This window comes from Hoplias malabaricus, chromosome 11, assembly GCF_029633855.1.
Source record: "Hoplias malabaricus isolate fHopMal1 chromosome 11, fHopMal1.hap1, whole genome shotgun sequence".
Lineage (NCBI taxonomy): Eukaryota > Metazoa > Chordata > Actinopteri > Characiformes > Erythrinidae > Hoplias > Hoplias malabaricus.
In genome coordinates this window covers 30,387,350-30,406,155 of record NC_089810.1, presented here as the reverse complement: position 1 = coordinate 30,406,155, position 18,806 = coordinate 30,387,350, and the positions used below count along the sequence as shown (strand labels likewise).

Genomic DNA, 18,806 nt, shown 5'->3' with positions numbered 1-18,806 from the left:
TCCTGCAATTTTCAGGTATTAACACAGACATTACCTTTCTTCAATAGCCTCATCCTCCTTATCCTCAACAAACTCCATTTCCTCATCTTCATCTTCATCCTCGTCCTCTTCCTGAGAGGGAGAGGCAGATGGGGCGAGCTCTTCAGGCCGAGTGGAGGGACAGCAGACGTATTCTGTGCCATGGAACTTATCAATGCCACAAGGAAGCAGCATGCCATAGCTGTGCAGGACCATGTTGGCCTTTGAACAAGCCTGAGGAAAAACAACAGAGGATTTACAAACTACCTGACGTGTCTATCCACAGTTTTAAGATGCAGATTATGCAGTTAATATACACTGGTTAATGACATACAACTGATGTGCAATGCTGCAGGAATCAAAGTGCTATTACAAGAATATTTCATTAAAATATCTGATTCACATCAAATTGAACTATATTTCACTGCACTAAAATCTTCCACTGCATGGATTTAAATCAATTTTATTATTTGCAGTTATATTCCAGATAGATTTACTCACAATTTCTACATTTTAAGAATGTTATGTATCAGCAGTAGCACATAAATACATTAAAAACAGTTAAGAACAGTTATTTGCTTCAGCCTTAAAGTCCCATTTTGGTGCATCTAAAATCAAAGTAATCTTAAATATATCATCCGCTATACATTCAATCAAAACACCACCCCTGGATTAGTGTGTGCCTCTGAAAGTACAAGTACAATATAGAATTGAGAAGCATTTACACACATGACTGATGCTGAGCTCATTGGATCCAACAGCATGCTTTGCTTAAAGAGCCATTTTCTAGAGTGGCAGTGCACCCACAGAGTCTCAAAATAACAGAAGAACAAAGCTCAGAGTGGCACTTACGGATCAGTGTCACTCTGTCAAAATACTCCAACATTCAGAAAAAAAGAAGGAATTTTAAGTTCATATATAATTATTTGGTGATTAAATAGTCACCATGTAATAATTAAGTAAAAGACATTACAGAATGCTTTGGTCAGGCAGACAAGATGGGGTTTAAGGTCTGGTGAGAACACACTTAAAAATGAGTAAAGAGCAGTGTTAATTTTGTTAATGCAAACCATTATACTATTTTTAGGAAACAAAAAAATACCAGGCAAGAACAGAATAAAAATAGACATTTGAAGACAAGACTTATAATGAAACGTTTAACAAATAAATACCAAATGATAATGTGTAAAACTGATAAATGGCATGTTATTTCCGATTTCAAAGCAGAAGGAAACATAAACAGGAAATACTCTGGCTGTGTACTGTTGTGAGGGCATTGAGTGGCCTCGCAGAACAGTAGAGTCGACTCCCAAAGAATTGATTCTCTCAGAGTCTCTGAGTCACTCTTGTGTGTGTGTGTGTGTGTGTGTGTACGTATGAGAGAGAGCTAGTGAAAGAGAATAGGAGAAGAACACTATGAATTAACAGCATTATAGCCCTGTATCAAATCTGATAAAAAAAATAAAAAAAAGTGTGCTTTACATATGTGGCTTACCTCCTTGGATACTCCATGCCACTGCTGATGACTGACACACAGATCCATGCGCTCCTTATGGAAAAACCTGCATTTCTCTGGGACCAGTAGGACATCGCTCACAAATTCTCCAACTACAGAGAGACACAATGACCCACAAAAAATATAAATAAAAATTAAAATGTCAGTAGTTCCCAAATGTATCACGGTGATCAGAAAAATACAGTTAACAATCCCACACTTTCTGAATAAAATCATACTAAAGAAATGCCTAGGAATACAGGTATGTATGCATGTATGTATGTGTATGTGTATTAATCCATATGTAAAGCCAGAGTAGAGCTTGGGTTTTCTATTTTACAGGGCTTGTCAGTTCATCAGAATATTAAGACCATGTTCACACCATTCTCAGATAGTTCTGGTTAGAGTGATTTTTGTTGAGTGTTTTATTATATTTCTGCTTTGTGTTTTCTATTTAAATCATCCAAGTTAAAAATGACAAAAACAAATTCAGTATAACAAAATGTTCCCTGGAGCATTAACTGATAGCAAAAGAAAAATTCTATATAAAACTAAATTATAAGTAAATAAATGTAACATGCAGCACCTCTAAATATCTCATTGCAACAAGGCCCTATGCATTTCATTATGACAGGATTACCAATAGGGCAAGCAGCTCTTGAACATCTGCTTAAGCACCCAGAGACAGAGCAAGGATCTGACAGACACACACACAATTCCACTAAGCTTCAGCAGACACAGCACAATGACAGCATTTACTGCACTGGCGGATATTTATTAATTTCCCTACAGACAGCTATGCATGAAATTTACAGAGGAAATCTATTCAGCTGTTCAAATGGGCACATACATGACTGTGGAGTAGGAGTGGTAGCAGCAGGATGCCTAAGCAGGATTGGGGCAGTTCAAATGCCACCCAACACTTGGGATGTGCCTATTGACCATATGGTGGACAGTTATTAACAGTAGGACTGACCTCAGGAAAGCTAGAAGGGCATCAGGGCCACTAACTCAACAAGAACAGATGGGGCGACTATGACACTCAGCGTTGCATAATGTATTGGAAATGCTTCCAGAGATTCAAAGGGGTAACAATCCAATACTCTAACTTCTCAGTTTGAATAGAATGACACTAGTGCCATGGCCTAATCAAACTGCAAATGTATATTTGACATGGGTGAGCAGATAACAGGACCGTGAAAATTTATGCCTCAAGTAACAATTAACATAATCTATAATCCGCATAAACGTAGCCAGATCAATGTTAGACTGTATTTCTTTGCTTCATTTTAATACTCCCTTCAGTCAGAGAATGCAGAATGTAACCCTGTGTATATGTCTATTATGTTTACAAGTACGTTGTAAAGTATTTTTTGTGCAATGTATAATAGTAATTGAAAATTTGTATTATTAAAAATGAGAAATGCCATTTCATTCAACGAAAAAAACCAAACAAATTAAAGTAGTTTGAAAATACTAAAATACTATAACCTTAATTTCTTTCTTCCATAGTATTATTTTGCAATCAAGGATTGTGACTACTATCGGAATCAAATGCTAATTTCTAGTATAGTGAAATATACAGTGAGACCTACTCTCAGGTTTTTAACATAGAAATAGCCTTTTTTTGTGGTTCCAGTTTATTGGCACAAAAAAAAAAGTGATGCTTTCCCCACCAATCTTCTCCACCTTATTCTATTATAATCCATTGAGTAAAACACTAGTTTCTTGGGTAAATGTCATAAATGTGACCAACAGGATGAAGAGACCACATATAAAGGGAGAAAGCTGAACAGCACAGGGAACTGCAGAAGATGTTAATGGTTGAAAAAGAGAAGAGAGTTCACCAAAGGAGAAGACTGGAAGCATTCAGAAACTGCTCATTTGCTGCTCACCACAAAGCAGGCCAAAACGGTACAGGAGAAAGGGCAAGATACAGAGAGAGAGAGCAGCAGAAAGGCAGTGTTTTGGAAAATTAGAAGGTTGGAGGAAAGTAAAAGCCTGAAAATAGCAGAGGACACAGCTGTTCTTCCACCCACTGCACACACACACACACCCCTACTACTCTACCTTACTCTCCACCCACACCCAAAAAAAAAACAAAACAAAAAAAAAACACAATAATAAGTGTCTTCTCTTATCATCCAAAAGTAAATGCCTCCCATTCTTATTGGCCACTACTGGGATGAAACACAGTCATCCTGAACATCCATACCTACTTATATATGCTAATAAAAAAAATAATAAATAAGCATAAACATATGCACATTTGCCACTGTGCTCCTGGAACTGAAAACACAACTCTGCTGAGATGTCACCATTGTGTTGGTAATAGTGTGGATACAAGAGCCATTTACTGCTTTGCCAAGCCGACAAATCCTATTTTATAGTGAGGTTAGGACCGCCCACTCAATTAACATATAGATGTATGGAAATACAGAATAAATGTGGATCTCTCTCTCTCTCACACACACACACACATATATATATTCGATACGTTACAAGCTGTGAAACCATTCTACCATTCTAAGCTGCTAGTCACCCTGCTTCTGTAGTGTGCTGTAGTTTCATGCGATATCTAGTGGCACAGCGTTTAATAGGAATACTGTCTTACTATGGTGACACCAGAAAAATAGAGTTACTGGGGAAACAATGCCATGCTATTGTTGTGGTTAGCTTGTTGGATGATTAGCTGAATGTGAAATGGCTAGCGGAGAGAGCAAGACTGGGCTGGAACTAGTGTTGCTGACAGTCCCGTAAAATATGGAATCGTCCCGTATCTTGATACTAAGAGTTGTGTTCCGTTTTGAATTGGGATGCGTTTTGTTCCATGTTTTTGAGGTCACACCATTATGCCGATTGTTTGAGACAGAAACACACAGCTCTCTCTCAGCCAGCAAGTGGCAAATACTCCACCGCTCCTTAACAGAGAGAGCACTTCTCATTGGTTGTCGCCTTTATTTAGCCAATCAGCAGCCAATGGCGTCACAGTCCCATCCTATAGGGGGTTGTTTTGCTGCTTTCTTTCTCTGCTGTATAGAAAATATATTGTATTGTGAAGAAAAAACAGCAATATGCATTGTATTGTGAAATTTGTGTATCATTGCATCCCTAGTCTATGAATTATCCAGAGGAAAAAATAAAACTTTCTTGTAGTAAAATGCACAGTAGACCACTGACATTTGCATATGGACATATATTTTAAAAGTAAAAAATAAAAATAAACATTATATTTTTACAGGTCTCAAACCTTGCATTTCTCATCTAAGGGGTGAGACTGATGTTTGCGGTGACATTAGTGAGAAAAAGCAGGTTTTTTTTCTGTTTAGCATCAATTTGAGAATCCCCTGCATTTATAAAATATATATATTGTTGAGCTATTTAAACCCAACACACTCTAGTTTGAGAGACTACGGTGTTTAATCTGTATTGCTACCAAAGTGCATTTTAATTCACCTGTAGATTTAATTATATGAGATCATTAAATATTCATGTTTATGAAGATTAATATATTAATAGATGATCCATGCACCATCTATAATACAGAAACCAATCCTTCTCAAAAAACCTGTGTAAAAATATATGTAGATTTTAAAAATGCATGAGCCCAGACTTTTTTCACAACAAACAAAATGTATGTACTCTTGTAGTGACCTTACACAAATGTGGCAAACCTTTGTATCAAAATGATAGTGACCTTGCGTTTCAACCATGCATTTTGACACCATAAATTATGAGTCCAATTTCACCACATTTTAACCAATTGAACCATATGATTTGCGTAAAGTCTTCTCTCCGTTTAAAATACAGTCTATTTTGTGGTTCAGGCATATACTGATTTAAGTACTGTCCTAGATTATCAGCATGAGGAGACACGCCAGCACTCTCTGAGCTAGTAGGAGATAGTGGCTTTAAGAGGAGTACAGATGAGAGGAGTGTTTTGTTGTTATGTTGAATGTAATTGTCTCTGTAGTGCTGTTTGGTATAGAGCGTGTTAAGCGGAAGGTTCTGGAGAAATTTGGTGCAGTACAGCTGCAGTGGAGTGATGATGATTAGAGGAGCATTCTTTCTTTCTCTCTTTCTGTCTGCAAACAGCCACCAGGAGCACCACCTAGCAAAAGCCACACAAAGTTAGAAATAGTCACACAAAGTTAGAGATAGAAAAAGTCAGGGGGGGGGGGTGGGGGGGGTGGACTGACACAAACAGGGGGCGACACGATGGTGCAGCAGGTAGGAGTCACAGTCACACAGCTCCAGGGACCAGGTGGTGGGTTCGAGTCCCGCTCCGAGTGACTGTCCGTGAGAAGTGTGGTGTGTTCTCCCTGTGTTCGCGTGGGTTTCCTCCGGGTGATTGTCTGTGAGAAGTGCGGTGTGTTCTTCCCGTGTCTGCGTGGGTTTCCTCCGCATGACTGTCTGTGAGGAGTGTGGTGTGTTCTCCCTGTGTCCGCGTGGGTTTCCTCCGGGTGACTGTCTGTGAGGAGTGTGGTGTGTTCTCCCTGTGTCCGTGTGGGTTTCCTCCGGGTGACTGTCTGTGAGGAGTGTGGCGTGTTCTCCCTGTGTCCGCGTGGGTTTCCTCCCACAGTCCAAAAGTTGGTAGGTGTATTGGCGACTCAAAAAAAGTGTCTGTAGGTGTGAGTGTGTGTTGCCCTGTGAGGGACTGGCACCCCCTCCAGGGTGTATTCCCGCCTTGTGCCCAATGATTCCAGGTAGGCTCTGGACCCACCGTGACCCTGAACTGGATAAGTGGTTACAGATAATGAATGAAATAAACAGAGAGAGAATGAGACCAAATATAGCAAAATCTGTCTTCTGATCTTCTCCAACTAGCTGGCACATGCTACAGAAAACCTCATAATTCAGTTATTTTCTCTTTTGAAGGGTGGAAAACACTCATCATAATATCATGATATACTTTATAACAAAACTCAAGACGTAATTTTAGTGACAAAAAAGACGCCCACAGTTTGCTGCAATTTTGTCAAGTATATAGCCTCAGAGAGGTATATAAACAATTACAGGTGTGGTCTAGTTAGACACTAGGTCTTGCCACAAAAATGCATAAACCTGCTTCTACCACTGCCTAATAAAAAGGCTTTCAGGGGCTATTTTTGGGTAGTGTACCTCTTGGTGAGAGATCAATGATGCACTTAAAAACATTTTGCCCAGTTGACAGTCTTCTAGACCTGTGTAAGCAAGCTGTTGATCTGGAACAATATCATCTTTAGCAACGAATCCAGGTTCAGTTTGGGATCCTACCTTTGCTGTGGAGCCAACACAGAGCAAGAGTTTCCCAGGAATGTCTCTGCCAGACGCCAACAATTTCTTCACCTGCCTGGTCACCAGATTTATTACCAATCAAGAAGTTATTACACCAACTGGGACACCAGCTTCAGCAACCTACAAATATGCAGGATCTATAAGCCCAGCCGCAACTTCTGTGGTCAAATATGCTACAGGATGCCATACAGAACCTATATGCCTCCATGTCCATCTGTATCTCATCTTGCATTGAGGCTAGAGGTGGCACAACAAGGTACTAGAGCCTCCTTTCAACTGTAAAGTTCCCCCAATAAACTTACCCTTGAATACTTACATATATCATTGTTGTATTCATACATAAAGTATAATGTTTCATTCAGTCTTGGTGATTTATTATTAGTCAAGGATTGCATACAGTATATAGGTTTAGTGCTTTTTTTTTTGTGGCATATTTGTCTGTTTTTTCTTTGTCTTAGCCCCGTACTTTATGTTCATACCCTGTACTCCTCGTGTTTGTTACCATGACAAATACTCAGTTGGTTTGTCAAGCTACGTGCTTGTGTCTACGTCAGTTCCCTTGTTTTTCCTTTCACCACACCCTGCACCTATGATCCTCTGTTATCATGTGATTACACAGTTGTTGCCTGTTTCCTGTCTGCATATAAGCGCTTCCATCAGGCCCTCTGTTATCGGTCACTGTAGATGTAATGTGGTTGTTCTAGCTGTGTTCTCACTGAAAACACAAAAAATATTACATTTTCCACTGGGTGTAAGAGATTCTAGGTCCCATTTCAGTGCTATTAAGAGTCAGACTTTTTTCTGTACATCACCTCCTTGAAATGCCTTCAAGGCTTCACAAGTAATTGTGGCCTTTTGTTAGTGGCTGCTTTGTTCATTCTTCCATTCTCTCCAATCTTGTCTTTGAGATAAGGACTTATTTATTTAGCCTTTAAAGGAAATGTCTGCATTACATTATCACTGTTCAATAGAGGTCGAAGCACAGCATGGTGAAAAAGCTCCAACTACAGAGGCTCCCTTTTAATTTTGTATCTATTACGGCCACAACTGGCAAAGGCTGCTTTCCCTCACTCCATTACATAAGTCTTGCTTTCACGGTAACAGAATTACAGAATTGAATTCAATAAAGCAAATGAGAGATGAGCACAATGACAAAACGTAGGCAACAAGAACCCAAACAAATCATTCCAAGGCATGAGATCCTATCTAAAAAGACCCTTAGAAATCAATCAGCTGCCTGGGCTTGATAATAAAATGCTTGATGAGCACGTTTCATAGTCTTCATTCAGGCATAATCACTGCCTTACAAGCATACACTCTCTCTCTTTCTTGCCTGTGTCTCATCCACAGGGAAACAGAGGCCAAAATACAGAAAATTAAATAAGGCAGAAGAATACATTCAGAAAGACTATGTGCAGGAATTTCCTCATGTGTGTGCTCCACTATATTTAAGCCACTACTGACAAACCATTCATTACTGTTCTCTCTTGCTCTCACTTTTGTGCACAGACCTGGATTTGAGAAATGGAAAGAAGGGGGTGGGGGGGCAGAAGAGGCAGACACAAAATGACTTTACTCAGAAAGTGTGAATGTCTGCATTTGACTGTTCTGTTTCCCTAGACATCTGCAAAATTCAAAAGGCAATGTGCTTGATCAGAAACTTAGACAGAGACTATGCATTTTCTGTTCTGCCTTGTTCAAAGAGGTTTTGTGTTGAACTTTTGACAGAGACACAGCAGCCTCCAGCCCATTAAATTCTTACAGACTAAAGAAATGTCTCTCCAATTAAAGAGCAACAGCATTAATTCTGCTGATATATAACTGAGCAGTGCGGTCAATATTGACACATTAATGCATACGGGAATTTAACATAATATTTAACATTCTTTTAACACTAATTTGGCCTCAACATCGTTCCACAGTTCACTCTTTTAGAGAGCTATGGCTACGTTCACACAGCAGGTTTAAAATGGCCCTGAGAACAATTCAGATGTTTTTTTGTTCTGCTGTTCACACGGTCTGTATAAATGTGACCCATATCTGACATCAGTCTGAAGAGATCATGCTCCTAAACTGACCCACATTGGCAAAGGATGATGTTTCAGGGGCTGACCATTAGGAAATGCCAGTCTGTTTCATACAAAGCACTTTTGTTTTTGAAATGAAGGAATGGGACCAGACTGGTGCTTCACAACACCACGCTTTTCTTTATTCCAAATGAGCTCCATGTTAAAAACAGAGGATTAATTAAAGAGTGTAAAGAATATTAAAACCCAAACGGGTGTTTCTTTCACTCTAAGCTCAAATTTCCCTGGTCCCTCATGAACACAAGGTCTCAAAATAACTAGACGAGCACAGACACGTGTTTAATATTTTCATGATCCACATTTATACAGCTTCATACCAACATGAACAACATAAAACTGATATAGCTCTACTAAAACAGAAGCTCTTCTCGTTTGTTTTATAAAAACCCCTTTATACAAATTTCCATGAGTTTTATTTTCTCATAAAATGAGAGACAGGAACCTGGATTAAGGCGTATATCGTTTTTAAATGCTTTCCCAATATTTTTTTACAAAATGAGAATGAATTGTTCTGGCCATTTCCATGTCCTAAATACCTCAAATTAAAATGAAAATGCTTTGGATCATAGTCTGGAGACCATTTTCAGCAGCCGGAGTGATGTAAGTCACAAGTCTGGCCGTTCAGACAAAATCGCATTGCCACAGTTTGGATCTCAATACCACATATAAAAGTGGCCCAAATCTGATTTTAAAAGTCATATTCAATGCAATTTGTTCTGTTCACACAGCCACACAAACGACACATCTGTGTCACATGACGAAACAGATCGAATCTGGACCACTTACCTGCTGTGTGAATGTAGCCTTGAGAATGTGTCACTGCTGCTGAGTTCAGAAGGTAGATTACATTTCATTTATACTCCAGAGAAGTATAAATGAACTAGCACAAGACCCCACAGAACTTCTTTTTCATCTTTTACCTCACTTAAAACTTAAACCCTCCATTTATCTCTTAAACACTTGTTGAAGCTGAAACATGCAGGTGCTTTTTGTTTGAGCCAAGGGCTGTGCTTTAGCGTAAATATTCTCCATTAAAGCTTGTGCCCGATGCCAGAGTTCTCCCTGAAATTTTATTCAGTAAATTAAGAGATTCTAATTTAAAAATAATGTACTTGCATTTTTATGTTAATTTTGTGATTTGTTTTTTCATTGATAGACACTACTACATAATATAAAAATATAATCCCTCAAGTGTTGATTTTACATTTATTCTTAAATATCCATTATGAAATTATAGCAAATTGTCAGATTATTTAGTTTAGTTTTTTTAAATGTTAACCAAAGACATCCCTAATAATGAGTCATTAAGGGCAACAGTAGCTTAATTATCAGAGGAAGAAATGGAATACACAAAAAGAATTTTATGTGATTGTTACACTGAGTTACAGGAGTGAGGATGATGTTCAAACAGTATCTAACGCAGCAGCTCAGTAAACAAAAGGTCAGATCACACACACACACACACACATACATATATATATATATATATATACATATATATATATATATATATATATATATATATATATATATATATATATATATATATATATATATATATATATATTTAATTATGTTGTATTGTGAAGCACTTTGTGGCTTACTATATAAATAAAATTTACTTACTTAGATTTTTTATATTTACTAATATATTACTGCCCTTGAATTGAGCTACTATAATTTATTTTACACTGTTTATATGTTGTTTGCTTTATGTTGCATACATTCATCTTTTCATGTTATGCATTACCTCAACTAAGACTAGGTGAAAGAATTAATGAAAAAAAATATGGACAGACATTGAGACACACCCACTAATCATGAATTCAGGTGATGGTTCAGTCCCATTGCCACAGGTGTATAAAAATGAAGAATATAGCCATGCAGTCTGCCTTTACATACATTTACAAAAAACATATTTTTTTAAAAAGCTCAAAAATTTCGAGCAATGTTCTGTAATAGGATGCCACTGTTGTAAAAAAAATCAGTTTGTGAATGCCCATCAAACACGTTTGGGATGAACTAGAATGGGGACTGTGTGCCAGGCCCTCTCATTCAACATCAGATTCTTACCTCACAGAGGCTCTTCTGGATAAATATTCCCACAGACACAATTCATATTCTTTCAGAAATCATTCCCAGAAAAGAGGAAGGGGCTATGGCTGCAAAGTGGGGTCCAACTTCATATTAATGTTTATGGATTAAGAAGGGGAAGTTATGAGATCTCCTGTAGGTGTAATATGTACGTGCCCCAATACTTTATATACTCCATTATATTTTTATATACTTATTTTTATATACTCAATTATATATATATATATATATATATATATATATATATATATATATATATATATATATATATATATATATATATTATAAGTATACTCCATATAATGTATAAGTGTCACATGTTAAATACAACACATTCTCCTCAGGACCCTGTCAATCGAACACCGATGGCATCAGGCGGTGTGAGCAACTAGCTGCAATGCCAGTTCCTCACACAGATACACACTCATTATAATATATATATATATATATATATATATATATATATACATACATACATACATACACACACACATAACAAAAAGGTCTGCCATTTCATGAAGCCTCTCAACTGTCAGCCCATTTCACAGTCCAGCGCCGGCGCTAATGGCTTTTTCAGACCGCAAAGCACCACAACTCAATCAGCCAGCACCAGGGTGAGGGAGAAGCAGGGCAGACAAGAGGAAAGACTAGAGAGAATGTCAACTCCACTGCCAGGAGGGAATGAGATAATGTTATTTCTACCATATGAATAAACAACAATGGGAAGCATAGCTAGAAACAGACTAAATAATTGCGGGCAGGAGAGGTATTTAGTCATAGCACTGCAACTGATAACCTATGTTCCGACTACAAATGCATGCCTATCGCTATTGTAATTTTGGATAAGTTTGACATGACCTTGGAAAATTCTTGCTTAGCTGAAATAATTTTAATAATAATGCTGAGATTCCAAGTTACACTGCTATGATACTGAGTTGTACCAACCAACTGATGGGAATGCATGCAAAAGTAAAAGAAATACTATAGAAAGAGCATAAAGAGACTTTACAACCCCTGTCAGCGGATACGACACACAACCGTGTTGCCATAGTCAATTATTCTGTGAAATAGCAAAAAGAAAGTGCAAGGGGATCCACATTACTTTGGTTCTATAAGAAGCAATAAAAAAGCTAGACACTCAAAAACACACACAGATGCTAGAGTATATTTGCTGCCTTATAGCCCCTTGTCAGAAAGAGGAAATAAGATTTTGCTTTATTGCTGTAAAAAGTACCCACACTATAAGGTTATTATCCATTGCACACTGTGCTATCAGGCAGCTCAGTTCCGCTATATCAGCAGCCATGGGTCAGGGCTTAGATAATCACAGACTCCAGTACAAACCCAGCACATCAGAGCCAGGGTGGGCTTCAACCATGCCAAGATTCTTAATGGCAGACAGATTCCCAACTGTTTCTCTCTACGTCTGCATGATTCCGATCTAAAATATGGTACTACCTTTCTCTAAGACCAGAAAACATCATGGCTGTCCAATGAAAAACACACATTTGCATTTTTGTTGATTTTCATTTTACAGTCATTTTAACAGAACCACTGTCCTAGATATTGTGTAAAAATTACACAATGAAACCAATAGAAATGCTCCAAAATATTATATAGTAACAGTTAAATAGGAAGTCTATGAAACAAAAAAATTATTTTTTCCCTTCTCCTATCAAGTTACTATTTTGGAGATATGTTTTTATTTGGATAGCAACTATATATAATAAGAACCACCCAATTAAGTCTTTCCACCATTAGGAGCGATGAATAAGAAAAGTGTGTACTGAAAGATAGCAGGGAAATAGCCACACTCTCCAATAAACATTTCTTAAAAGCACCTGGGTGAGTCAGGAAATAATGGAAAGACTTACGACTATAGCCCCTTTCACACGTGAACTCGGAAAATATTACATAGAAACACCCAAGTATCGGGTCTGGAGATGTTCCGGAGCAGTCCTTTCACACATGCAGCATAAAGCTGGATATTTTCTCTGCTTTAGGCATGGGGTGGTGGGGGGTGCCTGTGCAGCATATGCAGGAGACAACGCAATTCTATGCAACATTAGCGGCTCTGTTCATATACACGCTGACACAGAGCCTGTACTAGGCCTCTATGAGGATAAAGCCAGTGTAAAGTCCGGGAATGTTATGGGTGCATTTCTCTTTACCACGCATTTGCGGAAGCAGCTTATGAGTGAAATAGTTTCAAACGTCATAAGAGCTTCTGAACTTTGCTTGACACATAGTATCTGTATATAATGCTTAAAAGGAAATGTAATTCTGCTGAAAGGGTGTAATTCATTTGGCTTACCCAAGCATTTGAAAGGAACCACGGAATGAGCATGGCCCTTGCACTGTTTCTTCTCTTTTTTGCACCAGTTCTCGATCCTGATTGGTTGGTTAGCCTCCACCACATTTGTGATTTGCAGTTCAGGGTAAATCTAATGCAGAAGTGGGAGATAGAAGAGAGAGAAACATTTTAGCATCGCCAGCACACAGTGCTCCATGCCTCATAATCTCTAGGTGCCATCTGCTCAGACATAAAACAGCAGACAGTGAAACAGCACAGAAAAAGCCTCAATAAAATGCAATCTAAAAATGTTCATGAAGGGTCTCCTAGGGTTTTCATACTGCACACCATGGTGATGGATAACAGTAATACCTGTAACTTAATACAAAGTACATTTTTAATATGAGAGGAAGCGTGTACAAGAGGAGCAGAGAAAGAAAGAAGATATGGAGGCCACGGAAGCACATAATTTGTGTGACTGACTCTGGAGTTATGGGTATGCTTGAGAGGGCACGGTAATAACGAACACTAAATTTAAACAAGTACTTGAAGCAAGTCAAAACACTGCTTCACCTGATGAAAAGCAACAATAAAACATACAGTATCAGGCTTGTGCATATAATTTGTACTTTGTGCAAAGGGAAGACAACATATTTTACTTGTGAAAACACTAAAAATGCAATAGAAATCTGTAGTATGTTCATTCACATGAAATATTATTGAACAGTCATAAAGACCAAAGAACAGATCTTCAGTGTTTTTAAAGACACATTAATCTATTTGTTAAATATTAACCAATTTAGAAATTGATGTCTGCAACAGCTGAAAAGGTTTGGACAGAGGCATGTTTTTTTTTCCTTCTTTGTTTTTTTAAAAAAACAGATTTCCCAAACGTTTAAACACATTTCCAGAAACTTGGCTCCATTTATCAAAACTCTAAACACAAACTCAAGAGTTTATTACTTTGTCAAAAAGCCACAAATCTCTGGCAAAATGAAAACGGCACTCAAAACTATGTTCTCTCTCCTCAAAACTGATTCCTTTCACTAAAACACTACACACAGCTTTTATATGCTTATCTCTTACTGAGCATCAAATATGCACTGATATGACACATTCAAAACACTAGCATCAAACGTGTCTATGTATGCTTTTGCTTAATGAGGCCATGTTACATATTCAAATGCATGAGTGTTGAAAATCTTTTTTTTTTCCTCATTTTGGTGAAGTGTAGGGTTCTTTGTCCCAAAACAGCATTTAAAATACTACATGTAACAGAACTGTGAGCCATTTTATGCAGTATGTTGTATAATAATGAGAACCACTATAAGGAAAGAAAAGGCATAAAGAAAATGTATCTATTGCAAAATGCGTGAAACAGATTACTCTACATCTGCCTCTTTTATACTCTTACAAATGATCTCAAGTCTTCTCCCAATTGAATTTGTACAGAAGCAGTGAGACTAACTGGGAATCAGGAAGTTGAATGTCGAAGGCCGTTATTTCCAGGTGGCCAAAGTTTCCTAAATGATGCATTGTGTGTTTAGAGATTTGTAAAACTGATTTAGTATTATATTTCAGTGAAAACAAATGGAACTGTACTTGGAGCTTTGCAGCTTAGAGTCATGTTGTTGATACATAAACTTCATGTTTTCAGATTTGTGTGCATAGTTCCCTTTTTGTTTGTGTATGCAATGGAGAAAACTGTAATGAATTATGGTTTTTAATTTGTAGGAAGATATTAATTCTTGCAGTTATGCAAGTGGAATTTTTGCCTATTCCTGCTGCATACAAGACTTAAGCTACTCAACAATCTCTGGTCATAGTTTTCCGATTTGTGACTTCTTAATGTGCAATTCGTTTTCAATAGGAGACAGATTTCGACTGCAGGCAAGTCAGTTACTGTTGTAACTTGTGCAGAATGAGGCCTGACACTGTCCTGCTAAAACAGACATTGAGTACCTGGGACAAAATACCAATATCTCTGCACCAATGGTACCTTCACATCTCGTGTGTTGCAGGCATCAGATTACAAAACACTATCGAGTTGGTCAGAATGCCTTTCCTTTGTGCATTTGTCCATTAAGTAAGTTTCAAGAGTACTAACAAATTCAAATTTATATTTTTAAATCCATGTTAAAAAAATATCCCAACCTTTCCGCAAACTGGGTCTGTAGCAAGTACAGACCTTACCTATCCTACACTGTCAGAAAAAAAGTTATGATAGGGATACATTATTGTTCCAAAAGTACAAACAGTCTAAATGTACCTTTAAATGGTACAAAAGTGGTTTTAAAGTGCAGTTGTGTTCCCTAAATGTACATTCTCTCATCCAAGAGGAAAGGTAATTATTTGTAATCTTGCATTATAGAACATAATATAAATCCTGGAAATTAAATAGAGCCTATGAAATCAACACCCACCATAGTGAAGGATTTTCTGAGAGTGTACTTACAGTTACAACACAGTACATAAATGAGACGAATCTTGGGAATTTAGTCTCAAGCAAAACCAAATACATCTGTGAATCCTGACTAGTATTTTACAGCACTCGTTTCCACATTTTCATACCACCACTCATTACTGTAGTAGCATTCTTATGCAGCATTGTGTCTCACCTCCTGACAGTACTGCAGCACTCCCTCTTTCGTCTCTATGCAGGTTTTGGTTCCGGAAGGGTCTGGTTCCCAGCGTCCTGTCTGGATGTTCACATGCATGTTGAGCTTCCCACAAAACATGGCCACCTGAGGCTCCGCCACAGCAAAGCCTGTCCCCACATTGGCTGCTAATGCCTGCAGAAGATGAGAATGAGACATTAAAACATGAAAACTCCATCCTATCAGTTCTTCAACACAAAAAACTGCAACAGAGTAACAGACTACAAGCTAGAAATGACAAATAACTTCAATTTTTCATTCATTCATTCATTAATTGTCTATAACCGCTAACTGCAATTTTTGCATAGACTAACTCTTTGAGAAATTGCAGATACTGCTTTAAAGCTTTAAAGGAACACCAAAGGTAAGGTTTGGTATTTTTGCTCCTGGCCTTCCCTTACAGATGCTATGAAAAGAGTGAAATTTACTTTTACAGAAATGTCCTGAAACAAAGGGAGAGTGGAAGGGAGGGGTAGTTTCATAACCTCCTCCAAAATGACATTGTGCAGTTTCTGCAGTGCTGAGCCCAGAGAAGCAGCAACAGAGACTATTTTCTCTATTACACTGATTAAAATTGTAGCTTCAAAATAATTTAAATGTAAAATTAAACCATTTTGTTTTAAATATTTTTTAATTAAGTTAGGGATCATTTTGGGAATTATGAATTGCACTGATTTTCATGTCAATATCTACTAAGCTCAACATATTTACATTAATAATGTTTAAAAATTGGAACATATACCCAAGAAACATTACAGAAGCATTTTGTAGAATCCAACCTGGGCATAAAAAACTCAAACATTTGTTTTTATAGGTTTATGAAATCAATATTAGCACAGCAGCTCAGCATTTAAACACATACTCTTCTAGTTCACAATAAAAATTTTATCAATATCATAATCGAATATCAGTCAAATCTAAACAATTTAAATTGTTGTAATGCTTTATTCCTCCCCCTAATATATTCACTGCAAATTCCACTTAACCTTCCATAATCCCAACATTGTTGATGGGTGGGTGGGACAAACACATGCTTCCTCTGAGACATGTGAAGCCGGTCTATTTTTGTGTCTTTTTAAACTGCCACTAACATACAGCCTTGGACAGCTGAACACATTCGGAGGAAAGCACCAACTGCCCAGATCTATCATCCCACCTGAGAGACATCTGCACTGACCAGCATGAAACTGATTAATGAGGGGAAATGGAGAGCCATCCTACCCACCCAGATGCAAGGCCAAGTGTGGTCACTTGGACTCTTATGGCACTATTTCACTGCATGGTACCTACTTGATTCGACACACTTTTTGGTCCCTGGTTGTTTTTCCAACTACAGTGGTTCCCAAATGAAATCACAACACCATCTCTAATTTTCTATAATTGTGGGCTTTTAAGCCACAATAACATGGCAGTAACTACGTTTTTACTCATCATGTTTTTGCATGTTATTTTTGTTGTTTGGGATTGAACACAGCTCCATGCATCAATTCATACAGAGCAGCAGAGTACTTTCCACCTTTGCTGAAGTGTCCTGCTCTTGCTGGATTCTTCTGTGGAATAGCAATCTGACATAGAACATGGCATAATTTTACAAGCGGCCTCTGAGTGTCAGATAAAAACAAAATGTGATCTCTGCTGAAGTTGGGAGATTTATTTCTCTCTGGCCAATCTGTGCTCTGCAAGGTTTACATATCATGGTTTTGTCCCTGCTACACCATGAGTGAGCAGGTACCTCAAAAAAGAACCTATTTTCAGTTACCAGGACCAAATTTTCCCATTAGAAAACCAAAAAAGCAGAACAGAGTAGCTAAGTCCAGAGGAGTAGCCTCAAATGGTTGGGCTATATACTGAAATCAAAAGTCAATCTCCAAACGATAGGGACAATGCCTAAGCCAGTGAACTTTCTCACTGCACAGAGAGAGGAGGATGAAGAAATGAAACAAAAAATAAAACAATAATAATAATAATAATCATTCCCTCATCCAACAAAGGAGTCTACTTTAAACCCGATATTTGTTTATTTTCTTTCACACTCAAAACTACTCAACTCCAGGCACAAACTAAATTGACTTTAAATCAACACTAGGTATAATTTTTATCTTAAAATTACAGCTTCAAAATCATTGTGTTGTTTCACTAAGCAGTAACATGGAAAACAGAGCCTCAGTCATTGCTAGTCTGGGCTCATCATCACAGAAACTGCACTATGTAACTTTTTGGAGGAGGGTAGGAAAGCGATTCTCATCCATCCACCCTGCCCCTTGATTTCAGGATAGTGCATTAAAAATGAATTTCACTCTGCAACTGTAGGGGGACCAGGAGCCAAAAAAAAGTATTAAATGTATTTTTACACATACATCAATCAAAATGTAATGGATTATAGCACATTTGCTAGTTATTAAAATTTGGTACTTTGAAATCCCAGACAATAATTAAACTGGTTGGCACTTCTGCTAGGAGACTCCAGCATGGAAAATCTGCCTCAACTGTAATCTAAAACCTAATTCTAAAGTGTTTTACACACACAGAATAATATAACCGTAGTTTACAGGTTGAAATCTAAATGCTTTATAGCATTTTAAGGGAAATGCCACTGATTGTTCCAAATTTCCATAGAATTCATTCACAGAGTAAACAAATATGTCAATCAGAGTTGTTTGGATTTTTTGTTATTTTAATTTTATTTTGTATTTTTTTATTTTAAATGTTAAATAGTTATCCCATCTGAACAATGGCAGTAAACCTAGCTGCAAAACCAAATACAGCTTCGCCAGTTTGGCCACATATCGTCTTTCAACCTAAAGAAAAGGGCGATTAAGCCAGTTTATTTGAGTCAATTTGCAAGATCACTGAAATGGTGAAATACATTTAATTTGAGTCTCTTC

General features: G+C 37.6%; 1 protein-coding gene across 5 annotated transcripts in view; it reads right to left on the bottom strand.

Annotated features, from left to right (window-relative positions):
- The window catches only part of aplp2 (amyloid beta (A4) precursor-like protein 2), an 84,193-nt gene that overhangs the window by 32,162 nt on the left and 33,225 nt on the right, over positions 1-18,806 (bottom strand). For all 5 annotated transcript variants that reach the window (XM_066685683.1, XM_066685681.1, XM_066685679.1 and 2 more), the window contains exons 2-5: positions 15,883-16,056; positions 13,286-13,415; positions 1,514-1,626; positions 35-252 (exon numbers count right to left, since the gene is read on the bottom strand). In XM_066685683.1, the coding sequence (XP_066541780.1) occupies positions 35-252; positions 1,514-1,626; positions 13,286-13,415; positions 15,883-16,056 (635 nt within the window). The remainder of the gene's footprint in view (positions 1-34; positions 253-1,513; positions 1,627-13,285; positions 13,416-15,882; positions 16,057-18,806) is intronic.